The sequence below is a fragment of the Perognathus longimembris genome, chromosome 2 (assembly GCF_023159225.1).
Source record: "Perognathus longimembris pacificus isolate PPM17 chromosome 2, ASM2315922v1, whole genome shotgun sequence".
NCBI lineage: Eukaryota > Metazoa > Chordata > Mammalia > Rodentia > Heteromyidae > Perognathus > Perognathus longimembris.
The window spans coordinates 49,555,876-49,574,659 of record NC_063162.1 but is presented as its reverse complement, the minus strand read 5'-3'; the positions used below and the strand labels follow the sequence as shown (position 1 = coordinate 49,574,659).

Sequence of the window (18,784 nt, the reverse complement as noted above, 5' to 3'; positions counted from 1 at the left end):
TAGTTGGACAAGCAGAGCATCTATTTGTTCAGTGTCTGGGCCTAATGCTGCTTTGTGACCTTGGGCAGCTTCAATTTTTTCTACTTTAGAAAGTGTAGATGTATTGCATAAATGTAAAATGCAGCTGTATTGACATCTATGTACTATATTAACACCTATTAGATGCTCAGAGCTGTGCCTGGCACATTTAAATGTGAATCCTATAGAAAAAGCAGGTTCTGCAAATTCAACTCCCAATGTTAAAGATCAGGTACTAGGTTTTATAGCTGAGATCTTTTGGTTCTAAAGGCAACCTGGAGACAGAAAATACCCTGGGTCAGATTTCCCCTGATATCATGGCAACTTCGATCATAATCCCAAGGCACAGTGTTGAAAGGAATGCCTGCCTCTCTCTTCATGGGCCTCCTCAACTCATTCTCTTCCCCTCCACAGACACCATCTTGGCTGTCCAGAGATGCTAACCCTTAAGTCTATATCAAAGTCTTTTGGGTCCTAAAGCCCTTTCTCAGTCCCAAGTTAGTCCAAAGATATTCACCAAGTGGGGTTCTTGGAAGCTCTAAATCTCCAGACCCAGGGATTGGTGACACTACCACTGCAGCCTGGTGAGAAGAAGTCACAGGAAATAAGTGGAGGGTTGGGACCTGCTCAACAAGCCACTTATGGCCATCCCCCTGGGGACACTCCATAAAGCTCTACCCATTTCCCACAACTCCATAGGGGTCTTGAATCTGCCATACAGGGAGTTTCAGATGCTATAAGCAGCAGAGTAAAAGCTCTCATACAGCACTCAGGACCCAGAGTTCAAGTTCTCATTGCATGTGGCCTCTACCCTGTGCTGCCTTTGGCAAACATTTTATTGTTCTGCCTCCCAATTTCTTTATTTTTTAAATAAAGGATGATTTTTCAGGCCCCTTCCAGTTCCAAAATAAAATTCTTTAAGGAGTATCCTATTAAATAAATTAGGCTTTATTAGGTTCAAGGACGTACTTGTTTTATTACTCTTAAGTCATTCAAATTAGATTCAAATTAGGTTAACCAAGTGTTGCCCTCCAGAGAACCATGGACCAGGAGATAAGAATAATCCATCACCTCTTATCAATCAGCAGTCCCTAAATGGGTGCTTCAAAAAATGCTTGAGTATGCTTGAAAGCACTAAGTTTCTGTAATTTAAATAGTCTCACTTTAATCTCCTTCACATCTTTCATTTGCTTAGCAAAATCTTTCTTTTTTCTCTTTTCCTATAGTCAGCAGGAAGGGAAATATCCTAGCTACTGCCAAAATGATTGCAAATTCCTAGGCAGGATGGCTGCCAGTGATAACTCTGGGCTTTAGCGGGGTAATTGAGAAATCTCCCTTCCCTCCCCACACCATGGGTGGCCCTGTGAGCCACACCAGGGTGCTGTTAAGCTGTTCTGCTGCTTGACTAGCACAGGCCCTAAGCAGCTCCCCATTTTTGAAACTACAGCCTCCTCTAAGGCCTGGCTTTGGGGGTTTATCAACAAGCTGCTGCCCTCCCTCATAGAGTCCAATTCTTCCTACCTGTCTGTGGCCATCCCTACTACATACTATAACCCCTACTTGCTTTCCAGGAATCTGCCTTATCCAACTGGCTAACAGCTTCAAAAACCTCAAAGGTATCTCCAGGGCCTGTGGTTGGGGAGACTAGGAAGGAGGGGCTTTTTGTCTTTACACCTAGACAGCTGTGAGTACTGCCCCATATACAGCAAAGGAAGTAATTTGACCTTGAGGAACCAAACAGAACTAAAACTTTGGTCTGCTTTTTCAGGGTGTAACATGACCTATTGAGGATGCAACAAACACATCCTGGTTGACAGTTTAACAGAGCTAGAAAACTTAGACTCTGAGCTTTTAGCCACTGAAGCTGACTTAGGCACAACTGGGCACCAGTCATGGGCCAGGGGGACAGGAACACATGCCTGAGGCTCCGTCCTGGCTGGGCTTTCTCAAGCTGGATGAAGCCTTCGCAGTTTGGGACTCAGCAATGTCAATGACTTCCTTGCTTAGTTAACCAAATACCTAGTCTAATGATTAACACAGCTTTTTTTTTTTTTAAAAGACTAAACTTCTTGTGTGGAGTGGATTCTCTTTCATCTTTTGACCTTTATCCTTAGAGAACTAGAGACTGAGTGAATGGGGCTGACAAATATTTATTTATTTATTCATGTGATAGTACTGGGGTTTGAACTCAGGACCTCTAGCTCTAATAGTTAAGCCATGTCCCCCAGGCCTTTTTTACTTTTAGTTATTTTTCAGATAGAGTCTTGCTTTTGCCAATGGCTGGCCTGATCTTGTAGATTTCCCCAAATTCTAAGTTGCTGGAATTACAGGCACAAGCCATTGTGCCCAAACCAGAAAAAGGTTTGTGTGTGTGTGCACGCCTGTGTCTGCGTCTGTGTCTGTGTCTGTGCCTGCGTCTATGTCTGTGTCTGTGCCTATGTGTGTGAACATGTGCACCAGTACTGAGGTTTGAACTCAGGACCTTGCATTCTTGCTTGGCTTTCTTTGCTCATGGCTGGCCTTCTACCAGTTATGCCCCACAAAGAGATTTCTAATAGGAATTTAAAATCCTGAGGTCAGGGCTGGCCCTTGTTTCAATCCCCAGCACTGTAAAAAGAAAAGAAAAACAAAAAAATCCTGAGGCTACCGCATGTCATTACAATAATCAATGTCTCTTGAGTACTAAAGAAAATAATATCAGTAAAATCATGGCACACTTTTATCTATATAGTAAATGAATGTATACAGCATGTCATTATGAAAGGTTACAAAACACAAATGGACGAAAAGAAGAAAACTAATATTCTCTTTAATCCCATTACTAAGAAACACATTTCAATACATTTTTTTTGCCCCATTTCTCTTAACCTGTGAAGGAGCTTGAATATTCTTGTCACAGATCTGTTGGATTCCTGGAGTCCCATAGGGAAAGCATTACTAGTGTAATTAGCTATATTCAGCAAGCAAAGCAAACCTCCAAGGCTCATGTTTTAGCTCATATACTAGTTTTAGTTGTCAGCCTTGAGCAGCCTTAACACCCAGGAGCTTCACCAACAGCAAGTACTAAGAACACTGAAGAAACTAGAAGGCGGTGAACTTCTCCTTCATGCTAGGTGAATTAACTGAGATCAGAAGCTTGGAAGGTGCTGCTGATTCAAGGTCTATAGTCAAGACTCCACCAGAAAAGGGCACCATCAAGGTCTTGCCCATGAAATGATCTGTAAACACCACAGTGCTTCATAAAACAGAATGAAAAGATGTCAGAGGGCCATACCTGGTGGGAAAAATCAACAAGTACCAAGGTTACACAAGAGTTGGGAGAACTAGTTTGATAATAAATGGGTTTTCCTCACAGCCCAGTACAACATTGGAGTAGCTCATTTTCCACCTGAAGAAAGTTGCAGAGAGTTTGCACCGATGTAGATGTACAGGGCTTCAGTCTCTTCCTCTCCAGTCAAAGGCATACACCTGAGAAAATGGGCTTGCTGGCAAAGGGATTGAACTGAGATCAAGAGAGCAACAGAGAGTCTTGACAAATGGAGCATCAAGAACACTGCCCAAGCAGACTGATACACAGGGAGTGAGCTCAGGACCCTGCCTCAGGGGTGGGGGTTGCAGCAAGCTTCCTGAGGTAACTCTACTTCCCAACCTGAAGAGGAAGAGAGGGAAGGGCTCTGACTGATAAAACTGGCCATGTAAGAAGGTATCAACTCAACCAACCTGGAGTCAGAATCTAGAGACAAGCCAGAGATTCTCAGGAAGAAAGAAGTGAAGAGAATTGGGTTAGACTAGGAGGGAATAGGACAATGTTCTTAAATAAACTCCAGGAGTCCAACAGATCTGCGACAAAATGTCTGGTTTCATTGCTAAGACAAGTCAGTTAGAAGGGGCTGGTGTGTGTGTGTGTGTGTGTGTGTGTGTGTGTGTGTGTGTGTGTGTGTAATTTGCAAAGAATAAAAATTGGAATGTAAATTTGAATTTGTTTTCTCAAAGGTAGCTTAGTAATGAGTAAGAAGTATTATTTTAAAATATCCATGAACCCTCAATTCTACTTTTAAAAGATTTTTTAAGAGCCTGGTGCCAATGGCTCAATACCTATAATTCTAGCTACTCAGAAGATTGAGATCTGGAGGATTTTGGTTTGAAGCCAACCTAAGCAAAGTCTTGGAGACTGTCTCCAAAATAACCAGAAAATGCCAGACAGGAGGCGTGGTTCAAAGGAAAGAGCACTAGCCATAAGCAAGCTAGCTGAGTGAGAGCATGACGATCTGATTTCAAGCCCCAGAATTGGCACACTCACACACAAAATCTCTCCTAAGGACATAATCAAATGAGCCCAAAGAAATACAGTGAAGTGCTAGGTGAGGAAAAATTGTGATTAATCTATGTAAGAGAATAGCATGCAGCAGCTATTGAAGGCCATATTGAGACATTGGAAGATGTTTACAATATCAGGCTCCTAGTTATTTAGGAGGTAGACACTGGGAGAACCACAGTTTAAGACCAGCCTGAGTGTCAAAGGTTATAGAGACCACACTCAGACAATAGCTGGATGGACTGGTACACATCTGTCATCCCAGCCATGGCAGCAAGTGTTAATTGCTGAGTTGGGCATCTGGCCCAACTGAGGACAGGATGCTGGGTATGTGTGATCTAAAAAGGCACTCTTTTATTTGCAAACACTCCATTCTGCGGTGGATGTTCTTCTAAGGACTCATCTGGATTCTGAGTAAACAGAGCTGGGGGAAGTCCCCAGAGTGGCTCCTCCTTGGCCCAGGAGCCAAAGAATCTTGAAAACCTGCAGTGAACATCATATACCCATCAGGTCTAATGCTCCTCAGGATCCTCTTCCTCTTAAACACTGTCAGAGCACATTGAGTAGGGTGAACATAGAAGTTTCATACATTGCTTATTGTATATCTAGCCTGATTCGTGACCCCTTCCCCCAAAGCAGCAAAGTACATGTTGTTATGTATTCAAACTCCTGAGGCTATTTGATTTTGTTGAGATCTAGTTACTGAACCCAGCTAGATGGGCTTTCCTGATGGGTAGGAGCTTCCTGTCAAGGACAGTTCAATTTTTCCACTGAGCTCAACCTCAAAGCAAGGCTGATTGCTATTCAGCAAGATGGACTGCATTTGGAGGCTTTAATTGAATACAGGTCTGTGTTCCAAAAGCATGTTTGTTGTATACATTCTTTGGGACAAGAAGAAAAATGAAAAGCAGATTTTTTTCTGAGAGAAAAATCGAAAGCAGAATATATTCCATAGTTAGGATGGCAGCACACTGGGCCAACAAGGGGACTGAGTAGAACACTCTAGCTCTCCATATCATGGTTCTCAGATTCATAAATGTTTCTTTTGTGCATTTGTGTGCCAGTACTGGGGCTTAAACATGAGTCCTAGCTTTTTTGCTCAAAATTAGTGCTCTGCCACTTGAGCTACAGCTCCATGTCCAGCTTTTTGCCAGTCCAGGCTGGCTTTAACCTGTGATCCTCAGATCTTAGCCTCCTAAGTAGCTAAGAATTATTGGTCTGAGACACTGGCACCTGGCTCCTACTTGTTTATTGCCCCTCTCTAATTTATCTTCCCATTTCAACCAGACTGATCTTTTACAGAGTAAACACTGCTTACCCTTTTCCTAAAGCACTGGCTTCCCTTGTACTCTTAGTACTTTCTGGTTCCTCTCCCTAGATGCAGCACTCTGATCCCAACTCTTCCCCTGCCTTACTCCAGTAGTGCCTTCCCTTACAAAGGCTTCTCGACCACCCTACAAAAGCATGCAGGAGGTCAGGCTGTATCATATCACAGGGCTTCAGCTCTCTGCTATTGGCTATCTTTTTATCCATTCATTTATTGTTTATTCACTATCCCTGTGGCCCTCTGTACCATCAGCATAAGCAGATCATTACTCAGAGATATATGACTTACTGTATAGAAAGTAATAAACATGCTGAAAGGCCTTCATAATCTTCAGATTCCACACATGCTCTTACCTTCTTTCCCTGCATCCCTAAGTCTGTGTGGACCTGTGAGCTCAGAAGGCTCAAAGGCCTCTCCCAGCCCCTCCAGGAACAATTCCTATGTCTTCTGATAATCTACAAGGCTGCCATTTGTGTTCTGAGGCCACCTACCTCAAATAAACATGTTCTGGAAATTCTTTTTTTTTTTTTTTTTTTTCTTGCCAGTCCTGGGCCTTGGACTCAGGGGCTGAGCACGGTCCCTGGCTTCCTTTTGCTCAAGGCTAGCACTCTGCCACTTGAGCCACAGCGCCACTTCTGGCCATTTTCTGTATATGTGGTGCTGGGGAATCGAACCCAGGGCTTCATGTATACGAGGCGAGCACTCTTGCCACTAGGCCATATCCCCAGCCCTCTGGAAATTCTTGACAAGAAAGGTAAGGCTATTTATAACCTGGAGTGACCAGCTCCCTTCAAAACAATGCTTGCCCAGCTAGGCAAAGGATCCACAAGGGAACTATTTTCATGTTGTATCTAACAACCAAAAATCAAGATTTTTGACCAATCTCAATGAAATCCTCTCATATAAAAACCACGATTAAACCTTTTTTTTTTTTTTTTGGTACCAGTGCTGGGGCTTGAACTCAGGGCTTGGGTGTGCTGTCCCTTAGTTTCTTTCACTCAAGGTTGGTGCTCTACCACTTGAGCCACAGTTCTACTTCCAGCTCTTTGCTTGTTAATTATAGATAAGAATCTCGTAGACTTTCCTGCTCAGACTGGCTTCTAATGTTCATTCTCAGACCTCAGTCTCCTGAGTAACTAGAATTATAGTTAAAATAATTATAGGCCTGAGACACCAGTGTAACTCATAAACCATTCTTGGTTCTGCGGAGGCCGATTCAAACTTTTTTTTTTTTTTTGGCCAGTCCTGGGGCTTGAACTCAGAGGCTGGGTGCTATCCCTGAGTTTCCTTTGCTCAAGGCTAGCATTTTACCACTTGAGCCACAGCACCTCTTCCAGTTTTTTCTGTGTATGTGGTACTGAAAAATCGAATCTAGGGCTTCATGCATCATTGGCAAGCACTCTATTGCTAAGCCACATTCACAGCCCTGGAGAGGTCTATTCAAAGAATGTTACTCTCAAAGAATGTTATTCTATGAATGGTTTACTCTAGTGGTCTCTTGGGCAATCTGGCAGGTATAGTCCTGTGACCACTACAGTGTCCTATGCTGGACTGGTGGGAAATGAAAATTTGGAAGGATAGATGCTCCCCTATGCAACCCTTCAACCCTCTCTCTCTTAGCAACACAGCACAGCAGCACAAAGACAAAATGGTGCGTGGCCTAAGGGATCAATGAGAGCAAGTGGGGTTTATCTTGCAAACGCCTTATTTAGGGAACCAGGACTGATGACTGAATCCAACGGGGAGGTCCACCCCACTCCACTCCTCTATCTCTGCCCGCTGACTGACCTCCCTCTGCTGACTGACCTCCCTCCACTGACCTCCCTTGGCTGACTGACCTCCCTCGGCTGACTGACCTCTCGCCGTTGACTGACTTCCCTCGGCTGACTGACCTCTTTCCGCTGACCTCTCTCCACTGACTGACCTCTCTACGTTGACTGACCTTCCTCGGCTGACTGACCCCTCTCCACTGACCTCCCTCGGCTGACCGACCTCCATCGGCTGACTGACCTCTCTACGTTGACTGACCTCCCTCGGTTGACTGACCTCTCTCTCTGGTGTCCAGGGTGACCGCGCTGGACCGCTACGGGCTGCAGAAGGCGGGCTTCACGCACGTGCTGAACGCGGCCCATGGCCGCTGGAACGTGGACACCGGGCCTGACTTCTACAACGACTTGGCCATCCAGTACTTCGGCGTCGAGGCTGATGACGTGCCTACCTTCGACCTCAGCATCTTCTTTTACACAGCTGCCTCGTTTATCGATGCTGCTCTCCGCGGTGACCAGAGTAAGAGACTGGCCCCGCCCCTTCACCGCCCCACTCCAGCCCCGCCCAGACACTGACCCCGCCCCTCGACGCCCCGCCCGGCATCAGACCACGCCCCCTCACCGTTCAGGCCTCACCCCCAGCCAGAGCCACGCCCTCTCAACGCCCGGGCTCCGCCTCAAGGGCGGGACTCCAAGGTCCAGGCCCAAAGCTGGAAGTCTGTGTGGCTCTCAAGCCCTGTTGTCAGGGGATTTGGTGTGAAAAAATGGAAGTCTCAATCCTGGAACTTGTCAGGGTTTGAGGTTCTGGCTCACCACGAGTGCTTCTGGTGGGATTCTGACCTTGATGGCTACTCTGAGGCATAGGAATGAGAGGAATGAAAAGGCTTTTGATGAGTCTCTGTTCTGAAGAATGTAAGGCATCTTTAGAAAGGAGAGGATGGGGGGCTGGGAATGTGGCCTAGTGGTAGAGTGCTTGCCCAGCATACATGAAACCCTATATAGAAAAAGCCAGAAGTGGCACTGTGGCTCAAGTGGTAGAGTGCTAGCCTTGAGCAAAAAGAAGCCAGGGACAGTCAGTGCTCAGTTCCTGAGTTCAAGGCCCAGGCATTGCCAAAAAAAGAAAAAAAAAAAAGTCCAGGTGCTCTCAAAGCTAATTGCAACCAAGATGTTAACTGTGCCTAGGCCCAAACCTGACTATAGCCAAGGACTTCAAAGCCAGAAAATGTTTAGAACTGATTTGAGTAGGAATCCAGGGAAAACCTTAAGTTCTATGGCTAAGCAATCAAGTCCACAACCTACCCCTTCCACCCTCCATTTTTCCTCCTATACACAGTATAGCAGGGCCTCCCATAGAAAACCCCAGCTAAGAATCTAAGATGTCAGCGATTCTGGGTTTTGCGCATACCAAGTTGAATTTTCCCAATGCTGATCACCCATCTTTCAAATCACAGTGCTAGTCCTTGTGCTTAAAATGCAGTTTTAGCTGCTCAAGTTCCAGAAAGGCTATTTTGGAGAGATGGGAATGGCTTAGGTATGCACCAGGGTGAGACAATATGCAGTTAGTGCTGCATAGTGGACTTCAGTACATTCCACAGAGGCCAGAGGAACTTTATCTCCCTGATCTATGCTCTGACTTCAGCCTACTGTGTCACACTCCTTTGTGAGTCATCACATAACTCAGGGTATCCAGTTACTGTAAGCCTTTCTTGCCACAAGAAGTCAAGATTACAAGGCTCATGGACTGGCCAACTGACCTGCTTCGGGGAACTTGGAACCTGGAGCTAGGACTAGGAAGGTCTACTAGCTGGTAGACTTAGATGGCTATACTGTGGTGGTACCCATCTCACAGCCAGCCATATCTACTGACAATTTGTCATTATTATCCTTCAAAAAGCAATGTCACAATGAAAAAGACCCACAGATCCAAATATTTGAGGCTTGTATCATTTCTAAATTATCCTTTTATGAGTCTGTTCATGGCCATCTTTTGTATCCTGAACATTCTGGGTTTGCACACAGGATCAAAAAAGCAACTGGCCTGATTCATCTCCATGAGTTAAAATCTGCCTCATAGTTTTTGAAGTTAACTGAAAACATTTGACATAAAAAAAAGTCTACAATCTACCCTTCAGTTTTTGTTTCATGTGCTCACTTGTCATTCTTCTATCGTAGAACTCTTCTTTAATGGAAAGGGCGTGGCTGGTTTGAAGAAGACAGGGCTGCATTCAGAGTCCCATCACAGAATGGACAAGTGATGTGATTTCTCAGAGCCTTGGTGTCTCCATCTGGTGATGAAAATATTTACCTTGAGAGGTTATAATGAGGATCAACTAACACATAAAGCATTTGGCACAGAACCTGGTGCACAGCAGGCTCTCGGATGTATTTGATAAAGAGAGGTCATGTACTGTGAAGCATCTAACTACACCAACATGTGCACATCATCATCATAAAGCTTCTAGTCCTCAAAGAACAGAACAAGGGAAAAAAGGCATTCCAACTTTGAACTCGTATCCTATACTCACATGAAAGCTTGGCACACCATTTGAGAGGCTGCTCCCACTGCCAAATCAGAAAAGAATCAGGCTCTTGAGTCAGATGCTAGGCCCTGGGCAGATCACAGAGCATCAGTGAAGAGGTGTCAGGTTAGTGTGAGACCAGGTGGGCAGAAGCACCTATCAAAGAAAGGATGAAGAGGAAATAGTAGATGCATTGGTAAGAGAACATTCAGGAAACAGAATGGACAGGCAGAGTATAAGGACTAGACCTAACCTAGCCCTATTGGCTGAGCTGCGGGGAGTAAGGCTGACCAAATGGTCATGTGGAAGCCCAGGCTTTGTCTTCAGTGCCCTCTACCTTTGGGTGTCTTAAAGCCTTCTTCAAGCCAGTGTCTCAAACACTAATGCCGATTACCAGGCACAGAGTGGCAAATGAAGCCAGCTATGTGTAGGGCCTCAGCTGCTCCTCAGCTGTAAGCCAGGGATTCTTTTGAGAATCTGTGCAATTGTGGTAGAACTTTGGATTTTCTAGGAAAAGCCTGCAGTGTAGATTTCACATTGGGGAAATCACCCATATTTTATGTATTTGCTACAAAATGTAAGGTCTTGAAGTGCAACAAAGGGCAGAAACAAAATAAAAACCAAAAACAACTCAGTGGCTATCAACTTGTCACCTGTGCCCAGAGTGAGCAGGGTAACAAAACAGAATGCTGATTAGCTCAGGATAGCATTGCCATGGACTCCAGGCAAAGTGGGTAACAGGTGTTCAGCCCGCCTGCCACAGGCAGTGCGTCATGCACTGGAAAACCAAGGGACATTGCTGTGGCATTTCAGAGTCAGATCCAGTCATAGGTTTCTTATTATACTCCTGATGTAAGAGGTGTTGATGGTCAGGCTGGCACAAAGGCAGGCCTCTTTCTTGCCTCTCTCTGTCCTTCATTGACTAGTTTCAGCCAGACCTTTTCTTCTTCCCACTGCCCCTCATTGTCTGTCATGGTTCATTCTTACTATTTTTATTTTTCATTTTATTTTTTGTGGTGTTGAAGTTTGAACCTAGGGCCTCATACATGTACATGTGTTTACTTTGTTCATTTGTTTTGAGACAGAGTCTTGCTTCATAGCCTAGGCTGGCCTAGGAACCCAAGATCCTCCTATCTCAGCCTCCTGCATGCTGGGATTTCAGACATGCACATGCACATCACACCTGACATCTCTTTGAAAAACATTCCTTGCAGTGCTATGGAGACTTCCACCACCTTATGCTGGTTTGACCTTTCAAAAGAACTTTCCAGAAAGCCTCAGTCACACTGGGGGAAAAATCTGAATGTTAACTGAGTCTGCTGTTCTGGCCCAGAGAAACCAAGTGTCACAGATCTAATCAGAGGCAATATGGTTATGACACCCACTTGCCAAGGGTTTCTCCCCTCACTCAGGCCTCCTGTAAGAATCTCTATTTTGAGCATCTGGTGACTAAGCTGTATGAGGTCACCAAATATCCACGAAGACCAGGCATGCCAGCTGGCTCTAGGTTCTGACACAACTGAATTCATCCTTCTTCATCAGAAAACTTGCTGTGCATTCCTCCACTGCTCCTTCTGGGGCCTCCTCCTGGTGAATTAGTGTGGTTTCAATGGAATGGATTCTAGGAAACTGCAGGTCAAATGTCACAGGGCTTCCTGAATACTTCATGTCAGTATCACCACAATTCTTCTTTTTCTTTTACTTAAAACAGTTGAAAATCTATTACAGATCAACTTGAAACAAATAGGCTGCTTTTGTCAGGAGCTTTTTTTTTTTCATTTTGGCCAGTACTGAGGGTTTGAATTGAGGGTCTTGTATTCACTTGGCTTGCTTGGCTGGTGCTCTACCACTTGAATCATGCCTCCAACCTGGCTTGTTGCTGGTTATTTTGAAAAGGGAGTCTCATGGAATTTTTCTACTCAGGATGGCCCAGAACTTCAGTCCGGATCTCAACCTTATGAGTAGCTAGCTTGGACTACAGGCTTGAGTCACCAATGCCCAATTCACCAAGTTTTTTGAGGGTCCCTTATGGTACTGTTCCACATAAAACCCAGCAGTTCATGACACACCTCATCTCTTTTTCTGAGGACCCTCACATTTTCAGAACAGTTTTGGGAGGAGTAGGAACTCTGTTCCAAAGCAGAGAGTGGGAAGCCACCAAAAGGCACCCCTAAAACTAAGGAGTGAAGTGCAAGGTACATGCTTGGCCAGGGACCATAAGGGTAAGGCTGGTGATAATGAGCCTGACAGGTCTGCTTTGAATGATCATTGTAAGCAACAGAGATTCAAACTTGGGTATTCATAAAATTGTGGGAACTCACTTTCTGGAAAATGGCAGAAGGAAAATACTTCATCGAATACAACATTTTAAAGATATAGATTATGTCCTGTTAGTGGTTTGTAAATCAATTTGGTAGGTGTGGCCAGTATTTCTTTGGGGGAAAAAAAGAATAGATTAGAAAAAGATAAAAACTATTAGCACCTATTGCATGAGGCAAAGGTATAGATTATTTCCTGAAACTATTTTTTTTTTTTTTTGCCAGACTTGAGGCTTGAACTCAGGGTTTGGGCACTGCCCCTGAGCTCTTTTGCTCAAGGCTAGTGCTCTGCCACTTGAGCCACAGTGCCACTTACAGTTTTTTTCTGTTTATGTGACACTGAGGAATCAAACCCAGGGTTTCATGCATGCTGGGCAAGCACGTTACCACTAAGCCATGTTCCCAGCCCTCATGAAATTTTTGTCTGGTATGAACACTGGCAACACTGCAGAGCAGAGCCTAGTTTCTGGTATCTCACGGCCTGGGCGTGGGCCATGGGTCTGCTAGCTGTGTGGCTTGGATAAGTGACTTCCCTGAACTTCAGCTACCTCATCTGTACAATCAGGATTTTATTTTGTTGATGTCACTGGGGAGTTGAAAATTGACTATGACAAAATACATAAAGTGTCTGGTGGTTAGGCATAGCCATTCCCACTTGTAACCCTAGCATGCAGGAAGAGGCAGGAGGATCTCTAGTTCTAGGCCAGCCTAGGTGACACAGAGAGATCATATCTCAAACAAAGCCTACAAGGTGCTGAAATGTACAGGTGAAAGGCCTCCTCCTCCTCCTTCTTCTACCTCCTCATTCTCACCCCTGCCACTCCCTCTTCCTCCACCTCCTTCTTCTTCTTCTTGCCAGTTGTGGGGCTTGAACTCAGGTCCTGGGTGCTTTCCCTGAGCTTTTTCACTCAAGGCTAGCTCTCTACCTCTTTGAACCACAGTACCACTTCCAGTATTTTGGTGGTTAATTGAAGAGAAGAGTCTCTCATAGACTTTCCTGTCCCTGCTGGCTTCAAACCACCATCTTTAGATCTCAGCCTCCTGAGTAGCTAGAATTAGAGGCGTGAGCCACCAGCACCTGGCTACCACCTATTCTTTAGGTGAGAGTTTTGTCTTGCTGTGTGTTCTGGGGTTGCACAGAACAGTTTGTTGTTATTTTTTGTTTTTAACTTTTTCTCGTGTGTGTGTGTGTGTGTGTGTGTGTGTGTGTGTGTGTGTGTGTGTGTACTAGGGTCTCAACTCAAGGCCTGGGCACTGTCCCTTAGCTTTTTTGCTCAAGGCTGGTGCTCTACCACTTGAGCCACACTCCTATGTCCTCATAGAATAGTTTAAAAGTCAGCTCTGACTGTTCCCTTTGCTCAGACCCTACCCTGGCTAGTGTCTAGCTCTCTGAGCCTTGTGGCCTCTCTGTGTGGTCTGTGCTGGGACCTCCCCAACTCCCCAGAGGCTATTTCCTATGACCTGACACTGTGGCCCGAAGAGTAGTGCTTGGCAGAGCTACAGAGCCAAGGGGGAAAAGGGTGCTGAGGTTCTGGCAACAGGCCCAGGAGGGTGGGGAGGGGAAGGAAGCCGAGGGGCCCAACTAGTACCAGAGGCCCCCAGAGAACAGCAGGCTCTTGCCCTAGGGAGGCCCACCCCACTCACAGGTCTGACAGCATTAATGAAAACCAAACTCAGCTCCAGGAGCTCCTGCCAGAACCGAAGCCCCCCCACCCCTCCTACCTCTTCATCTCCTTTTCTTTGTCTCTCCCTCTCCCTCCTCCCACATAACAGACTTCCAGCTTCCAAAGGCTTAATGAAGTACAGCTTTCATCTGGTTCAAGTACTGAATCATGACAGAAAGAATTACCCATTTTGCTGGGAGAGGAAGAAACGCTTTAGTTATCAGCAGAGCTGGCCAGGGGCCAGACAGCCTCTAGAACTGGCAGTAGGGATTAGAATGTCCTGGGCCCATCCACATTCCAGGAGCATATCTACTGGTTGAAAACGTGGGACCAGTGTCCCCCCGTCAAAAAAAAAATACTTACAAAGCAGTCAAGAAGGGGGCCTGCCCCCTTTCCTTTCCTTTGTGAAGGAGGGAAAGGCCTTGGACGCATTCTTGCGAGCCCAACAACAGAGAGTATGGGATGTGAGGCCCATGTGGAGGCTGGTTAGCTTACCACATTGTGTGAAGATGAAGAGTTAACTGTTCCCTTGGCTTTGGTGTGGGTGTGGTCCCATGAGAAGGGGAGGGTGGGGTGAGAGGGCAGGAAGCCATGCCCTTGCAGACTTTTCCTTTCCTCTTGCTGATGCTCCATTTGGAATCCCCTCAGTGTCAGTGCGTGTCTCCTCACTTGTTTCCCTAGGGCTCAGACCGAGCAGCACTGGGGCCACGCCGTTCAAGCTGTCCCAGCAGAGGGATTCCACAGCTACAGCAGAGCACCATCATGGGGGGCAGGGGGAGAGTGGTGGGATAGACAGAAAGACAAATCTCTTCGCTTTCTCTGTACCCAGAGTACATTGGCCAGTGGCTGGCACACAGTGGAACCTCAAATTATCTCTAGTCTTGGTATCACCTTTGTGAATGACCTCTGCTTAGGCATTTTCCCCTCCTGAGCCTGTTCACATTGGTGAAGGAGTGACAATGTTAATGGAACTTTGAAGAAAGACAGCAAGGTAGGAATATTTTGGTAGCCTTTTCAGATAATTGTGGATATTCTTTTCAGGTGTGACATGAAAACTTGACAAATGATAGCTTCCCCCCCCACCCCCCAGTCCTGGGGCTTGGATTCAGGGCCTGAGCACTGTCCCTGGCTTCTTTTTGCTCAAGGCTAGCACTCTACCACTTGAGCCACAATGCTACTTCGGGCTTTTTCTGTTTATGTGGTGCTGAGGAATCGAACCCAGGGCTTCATGCCTGCTAGGCAAGCACTTTACCGCATGCCACATTCCCAGCCAAATGATAGCTTTCTAAAGGCCAATTGTGATGTGGAATCTGAAGCCATATCAATGAGCTTCATATTCTGTTACATTAGAATTCTTTTTTTTCAGACTGATGTGGTTGTTGCAAGCCTGTGATCCCCACATCTGGGAGAGGCAAGATTGTGAGTTTGAGGCAAGCTTGGAACACATGAAAGAATATGTCTAAAAAAAAGTGTGTGTGTGTGTGTGTGTGTGTGTGTGTGTGTGTGTGTGTGTGTGTGTATACTGAGGATTCAGCTCAGGGAACTCTTATTTAGCATATTTGCTCAAGGCTGGCACTCTACCACTTGGGCCATACCTCCACTTTTTAGTTTTCTGATCACTAATCAGAGATAAGAGTTCCTGGAATTTTCTTTCCTGGGCTGGCTTGAACTTTGATCCTCAGATCTCAGCCTTGTGAGTAGCTAGAATTATAGGCACGAGCCACCACTGAGCCTTTGATATGCCAAACAATGCACAAATGCTTGGCATAAAATCACCTTCACAGTATTACTGTAAAGAAGATGGTCTTAGGATACCCATTTTAGGAATGAGGAGCTATAGCTCAGAGCTAGGCTGCGGGAGGGAATGAAAATGATCCAAGATTGAGTGAGTCTGTTTGTGGCTGGGACAAGCCCTTCCCAGCCAAGCCATTGCCCTTTCAGCATGGGCTTTCTTCCCCCAACTCTATTTGCAGATAAGATCCTGGTTCACTGTGCCATGGGCCGCAGCAGGTCAGCGACCCTGGTCTTGGCCTACTTGATGATCTACAAGAACATGACCCTGGTGGATGCCATCCAACAAGTGGCCAAGAATCGCTGTGTCCTACCAAACAGGGGCTTTCTGAAGCAGCTCCGAGAGCTGGACCAGCAGCTTGTGGAGGAGAGGCGACAGACCCAGCTGGAGGACAGCAAGCTGAAGCTGTAAGGCCTCCTCAGGGCCCAGCAGGGACACTGGGGATGGAAAGGGGAGGGCTGAACAGGACAGGCCTTTGACTTCACTGCTCACAAGACACAGACCAGTGAAACCTAAGTCTGATTTCTTCCAAACAATCTTATTGAATGTCCTGGTGTATGCGGGGAACCAGGAGGATTCCTAGTTGCCTCCTGGTTCAACCTCACAATGCCATGGGTGAGGTGGGCTGACAGAACTAGTGGCAGATGAGCATGACATTCTGTACAAAGTCTGTATTTTTTCTTTTAAAGATGGAGGAAACACAAAGATTTTTTTTTTAAAGGGGGCATTGTATTGTGATTAAATGTTTGGTGCTGTCTGAAAGCTACATTCTTATAAAAATAATTTAAAAATAGCACTTGGGCAAGTTGTTACTAGAGAGTTTTATAGCTCACTGGGGAGAGAGAATTCTTGGGTTCCCTGTTTTCTTCATTCATGGAAACCCTAGGCTGGGGTCCCTATACATAGATGCTGCTTGCCTGGTGGAGGATGAGCTCTGAGTCTGGAAGCCCCTGCCCTTGGCTTCTTACCTTTCCTTAGGGATCTAGGGCTCTTCTGCACCCCCTCTCAGGCTACCACTACCCAAACAATTGTTTGGTCCAGTGGGACTGTGACTTTAACCTTTTGGGGAAAAAAAGGAGAGAGAAGACACTCTTCTGGAGATTCAGAAAAGTCCTTTCATTTTGGTTCTTTAAAGCAAGGCCAGTTGGCTTGTTTGTAAATGTGTTTGCTGTGGAATGAGAGGCTAGGACAGCCAGGTAAGCTCAGGTGTAAGGTCTCCGAGAGCTAAGCTGATTGCCTTGAGTGTATGATTTTCACTCTTGAGAAAACAGCAGCAGGAAACAGGAAATGAGAAACCTGAGCCAGACAGAATCCAGAGGGATACTGCTGAGAGAGATGTACTAGCCAGAGGCAGGAAGTGGAGGCTGCCTAAAGAAGTGTATGCTTAAGGCCAGCAGGGACTGTGCAAAGCCCCGCTCTCCAGTTAGGTTGTAGTTCATTCTTGCTGCAGGGAGGATAGAGCATATAGTCTTGGCAGCTGGGTAAAGCTATCTGACTCACCCTGTCACCTCTGGGAGCTGCCTTGCATTTATGCCAAAGGGAGGACCTGTGGCCAGGGCCCTCGAGGCTGGGCCTGGTGTCCTAGGACACCCCTGAGTATGCTTTGGGAGTCACCTCTGCCGAGGAGGAGTCTGGATCCTCATTGTATATGTGCTACCTGAGACGTTCATGTGGTAAGAAGTTGGGTGCTATGGCTCATGCCTGTAAGCCTAGCTACTCAGGAGGCTGAGATCTGAGGATCATGGTTCAAAGCTAGCTCAGGCAGGAAAGTCCATGAGACTTTTATCTCCAGTTAAGCACCAAGAAAAGCTAGAAGTGGAGCTGTGTCTCAAGTGGTAGAGTGCTAGCCTTGAGCACAAAAGAACAGGACAGCACCCAGACCCTGAGTTCAAGCCCCAGTACTGGCACACACACACACAGCGGCCAAAGCTAAAATGCAAATGTAATGTGTACTAAGTTGGTCTATCTGGTGGTATGTCCAAGAAGGGTGTGTTGTCACTTAAATTGTGACAGTATTAAGCTAGACAGATCTGCCAGGCTGGCATCACAACTCTTGTGGTTGTCTGAGAGAGAAATTGTATGGGGCAAAATGACCAAGGATGGAATTGCTTCATGACTGGTTGTAATGGAAGCAAAAAAGCTAAGGAACAGCATACGCAGATTTTTAAAAAGGAGAAATGACAAAAAAAAGGCAAAAAGAAAAAAGTCATCTAATAAATAGGTGTGCATGCTACACTTCGATATAGCTATACTATTCTTTCATTCATTCTCATGGGCATTTATTTAGTGCTTTCTGTATGCCAGCCCTGGCACTAGGGACATAGCCTTGCCCTCAGAGAGTTGACACTCTTGTGTATATATCTGCATATCCTCATTCTCTGCTTCATATATTTACAACCATGCAACTTGGTTGGGGCAGATTTTTACTTCCATTTATAACTAAAACCATATGTTTTATATATGTTATGTTAGATGCAGGCTCTTGGGAAAGAGGTGCTTACAGGAACCTGAAGTAAGTGATCCTCCCTAGGCCTTCCTCACCATAGCACATAAAGGTTACTGTGAACTTATCTCTTAGGTCCAATCTATTTAATGTCCAGATAAGCCTATATTTCTATTTTAATGAGGTACTTACATCTAAATGAATTCATGCATAGAAAGAACACCTACAGGCTGACCACTGGCATTTTCCTGAGCCTCTGTCTCTATACTTCCTTCCAGGCTGTCCTGTCCTTGTGGGGCTGAGTGGAGCTGAGGATAGCAGAAGCAGAGAATAAATGTTGGAGGTCTGGATGCTTCCTGTGAAGGAACAAATTTTTTGGAGGAACAAAGTTTTGCAGTATTGTTTCAAGTTTTCATCAGTATTCATTGAGTTAATAAGTATTTCTTGAGATTCACCCTGTCCCAAAATCTGGGTTAGGAAGCCAAAATACAAAACAAAAATAGATTGTAGCTGGGTATGGATGGCTCGCACCTGTAATCCTAGCTACTGACGTGGCTGAAGTCTGAGGATCACCATTCAAAGCTAGCCTGGGCAGGAAAGTCTATGAGACTCATCTCCAGTT

At 45.6% G+C, this 18,784-nt stretch overlaps 1 protein-coding gene across 1 annotated transcript in view; it reads left to right on the top strand.

Annotated features, from left to right (window-relative positions):
• Positions 1 to 18,565, top strand: part of Dusp29 (dual specificity phosphatase 29) — a 34,409-nt gene extending 15,844 nt beyond the window's left edge. The window contains exons 3-5 of the mRNA XM_048339097.1: positions 7,726 to 7,946; positions 15,901 to 16,126; positions 18,441 to 18,565. Of these exons, the coding sequence (XP_048195054.1) occupies positions 7,726 to 7,946; positions 15,901 to 16,126; positions 18,441 to 18,474 (481 nt within the window). The 3' untranslated portion in view covers positions 18,475 to 18,565. The remainder of the gene's footprint in view (positions 1 to 7,725; positions 7,947 to 15,900; positions 16,127 to 18,440) is intronic.
• The last annotated feature ends 219 nt before the right edge of the window (positions 18,566 to 18,784 follow it).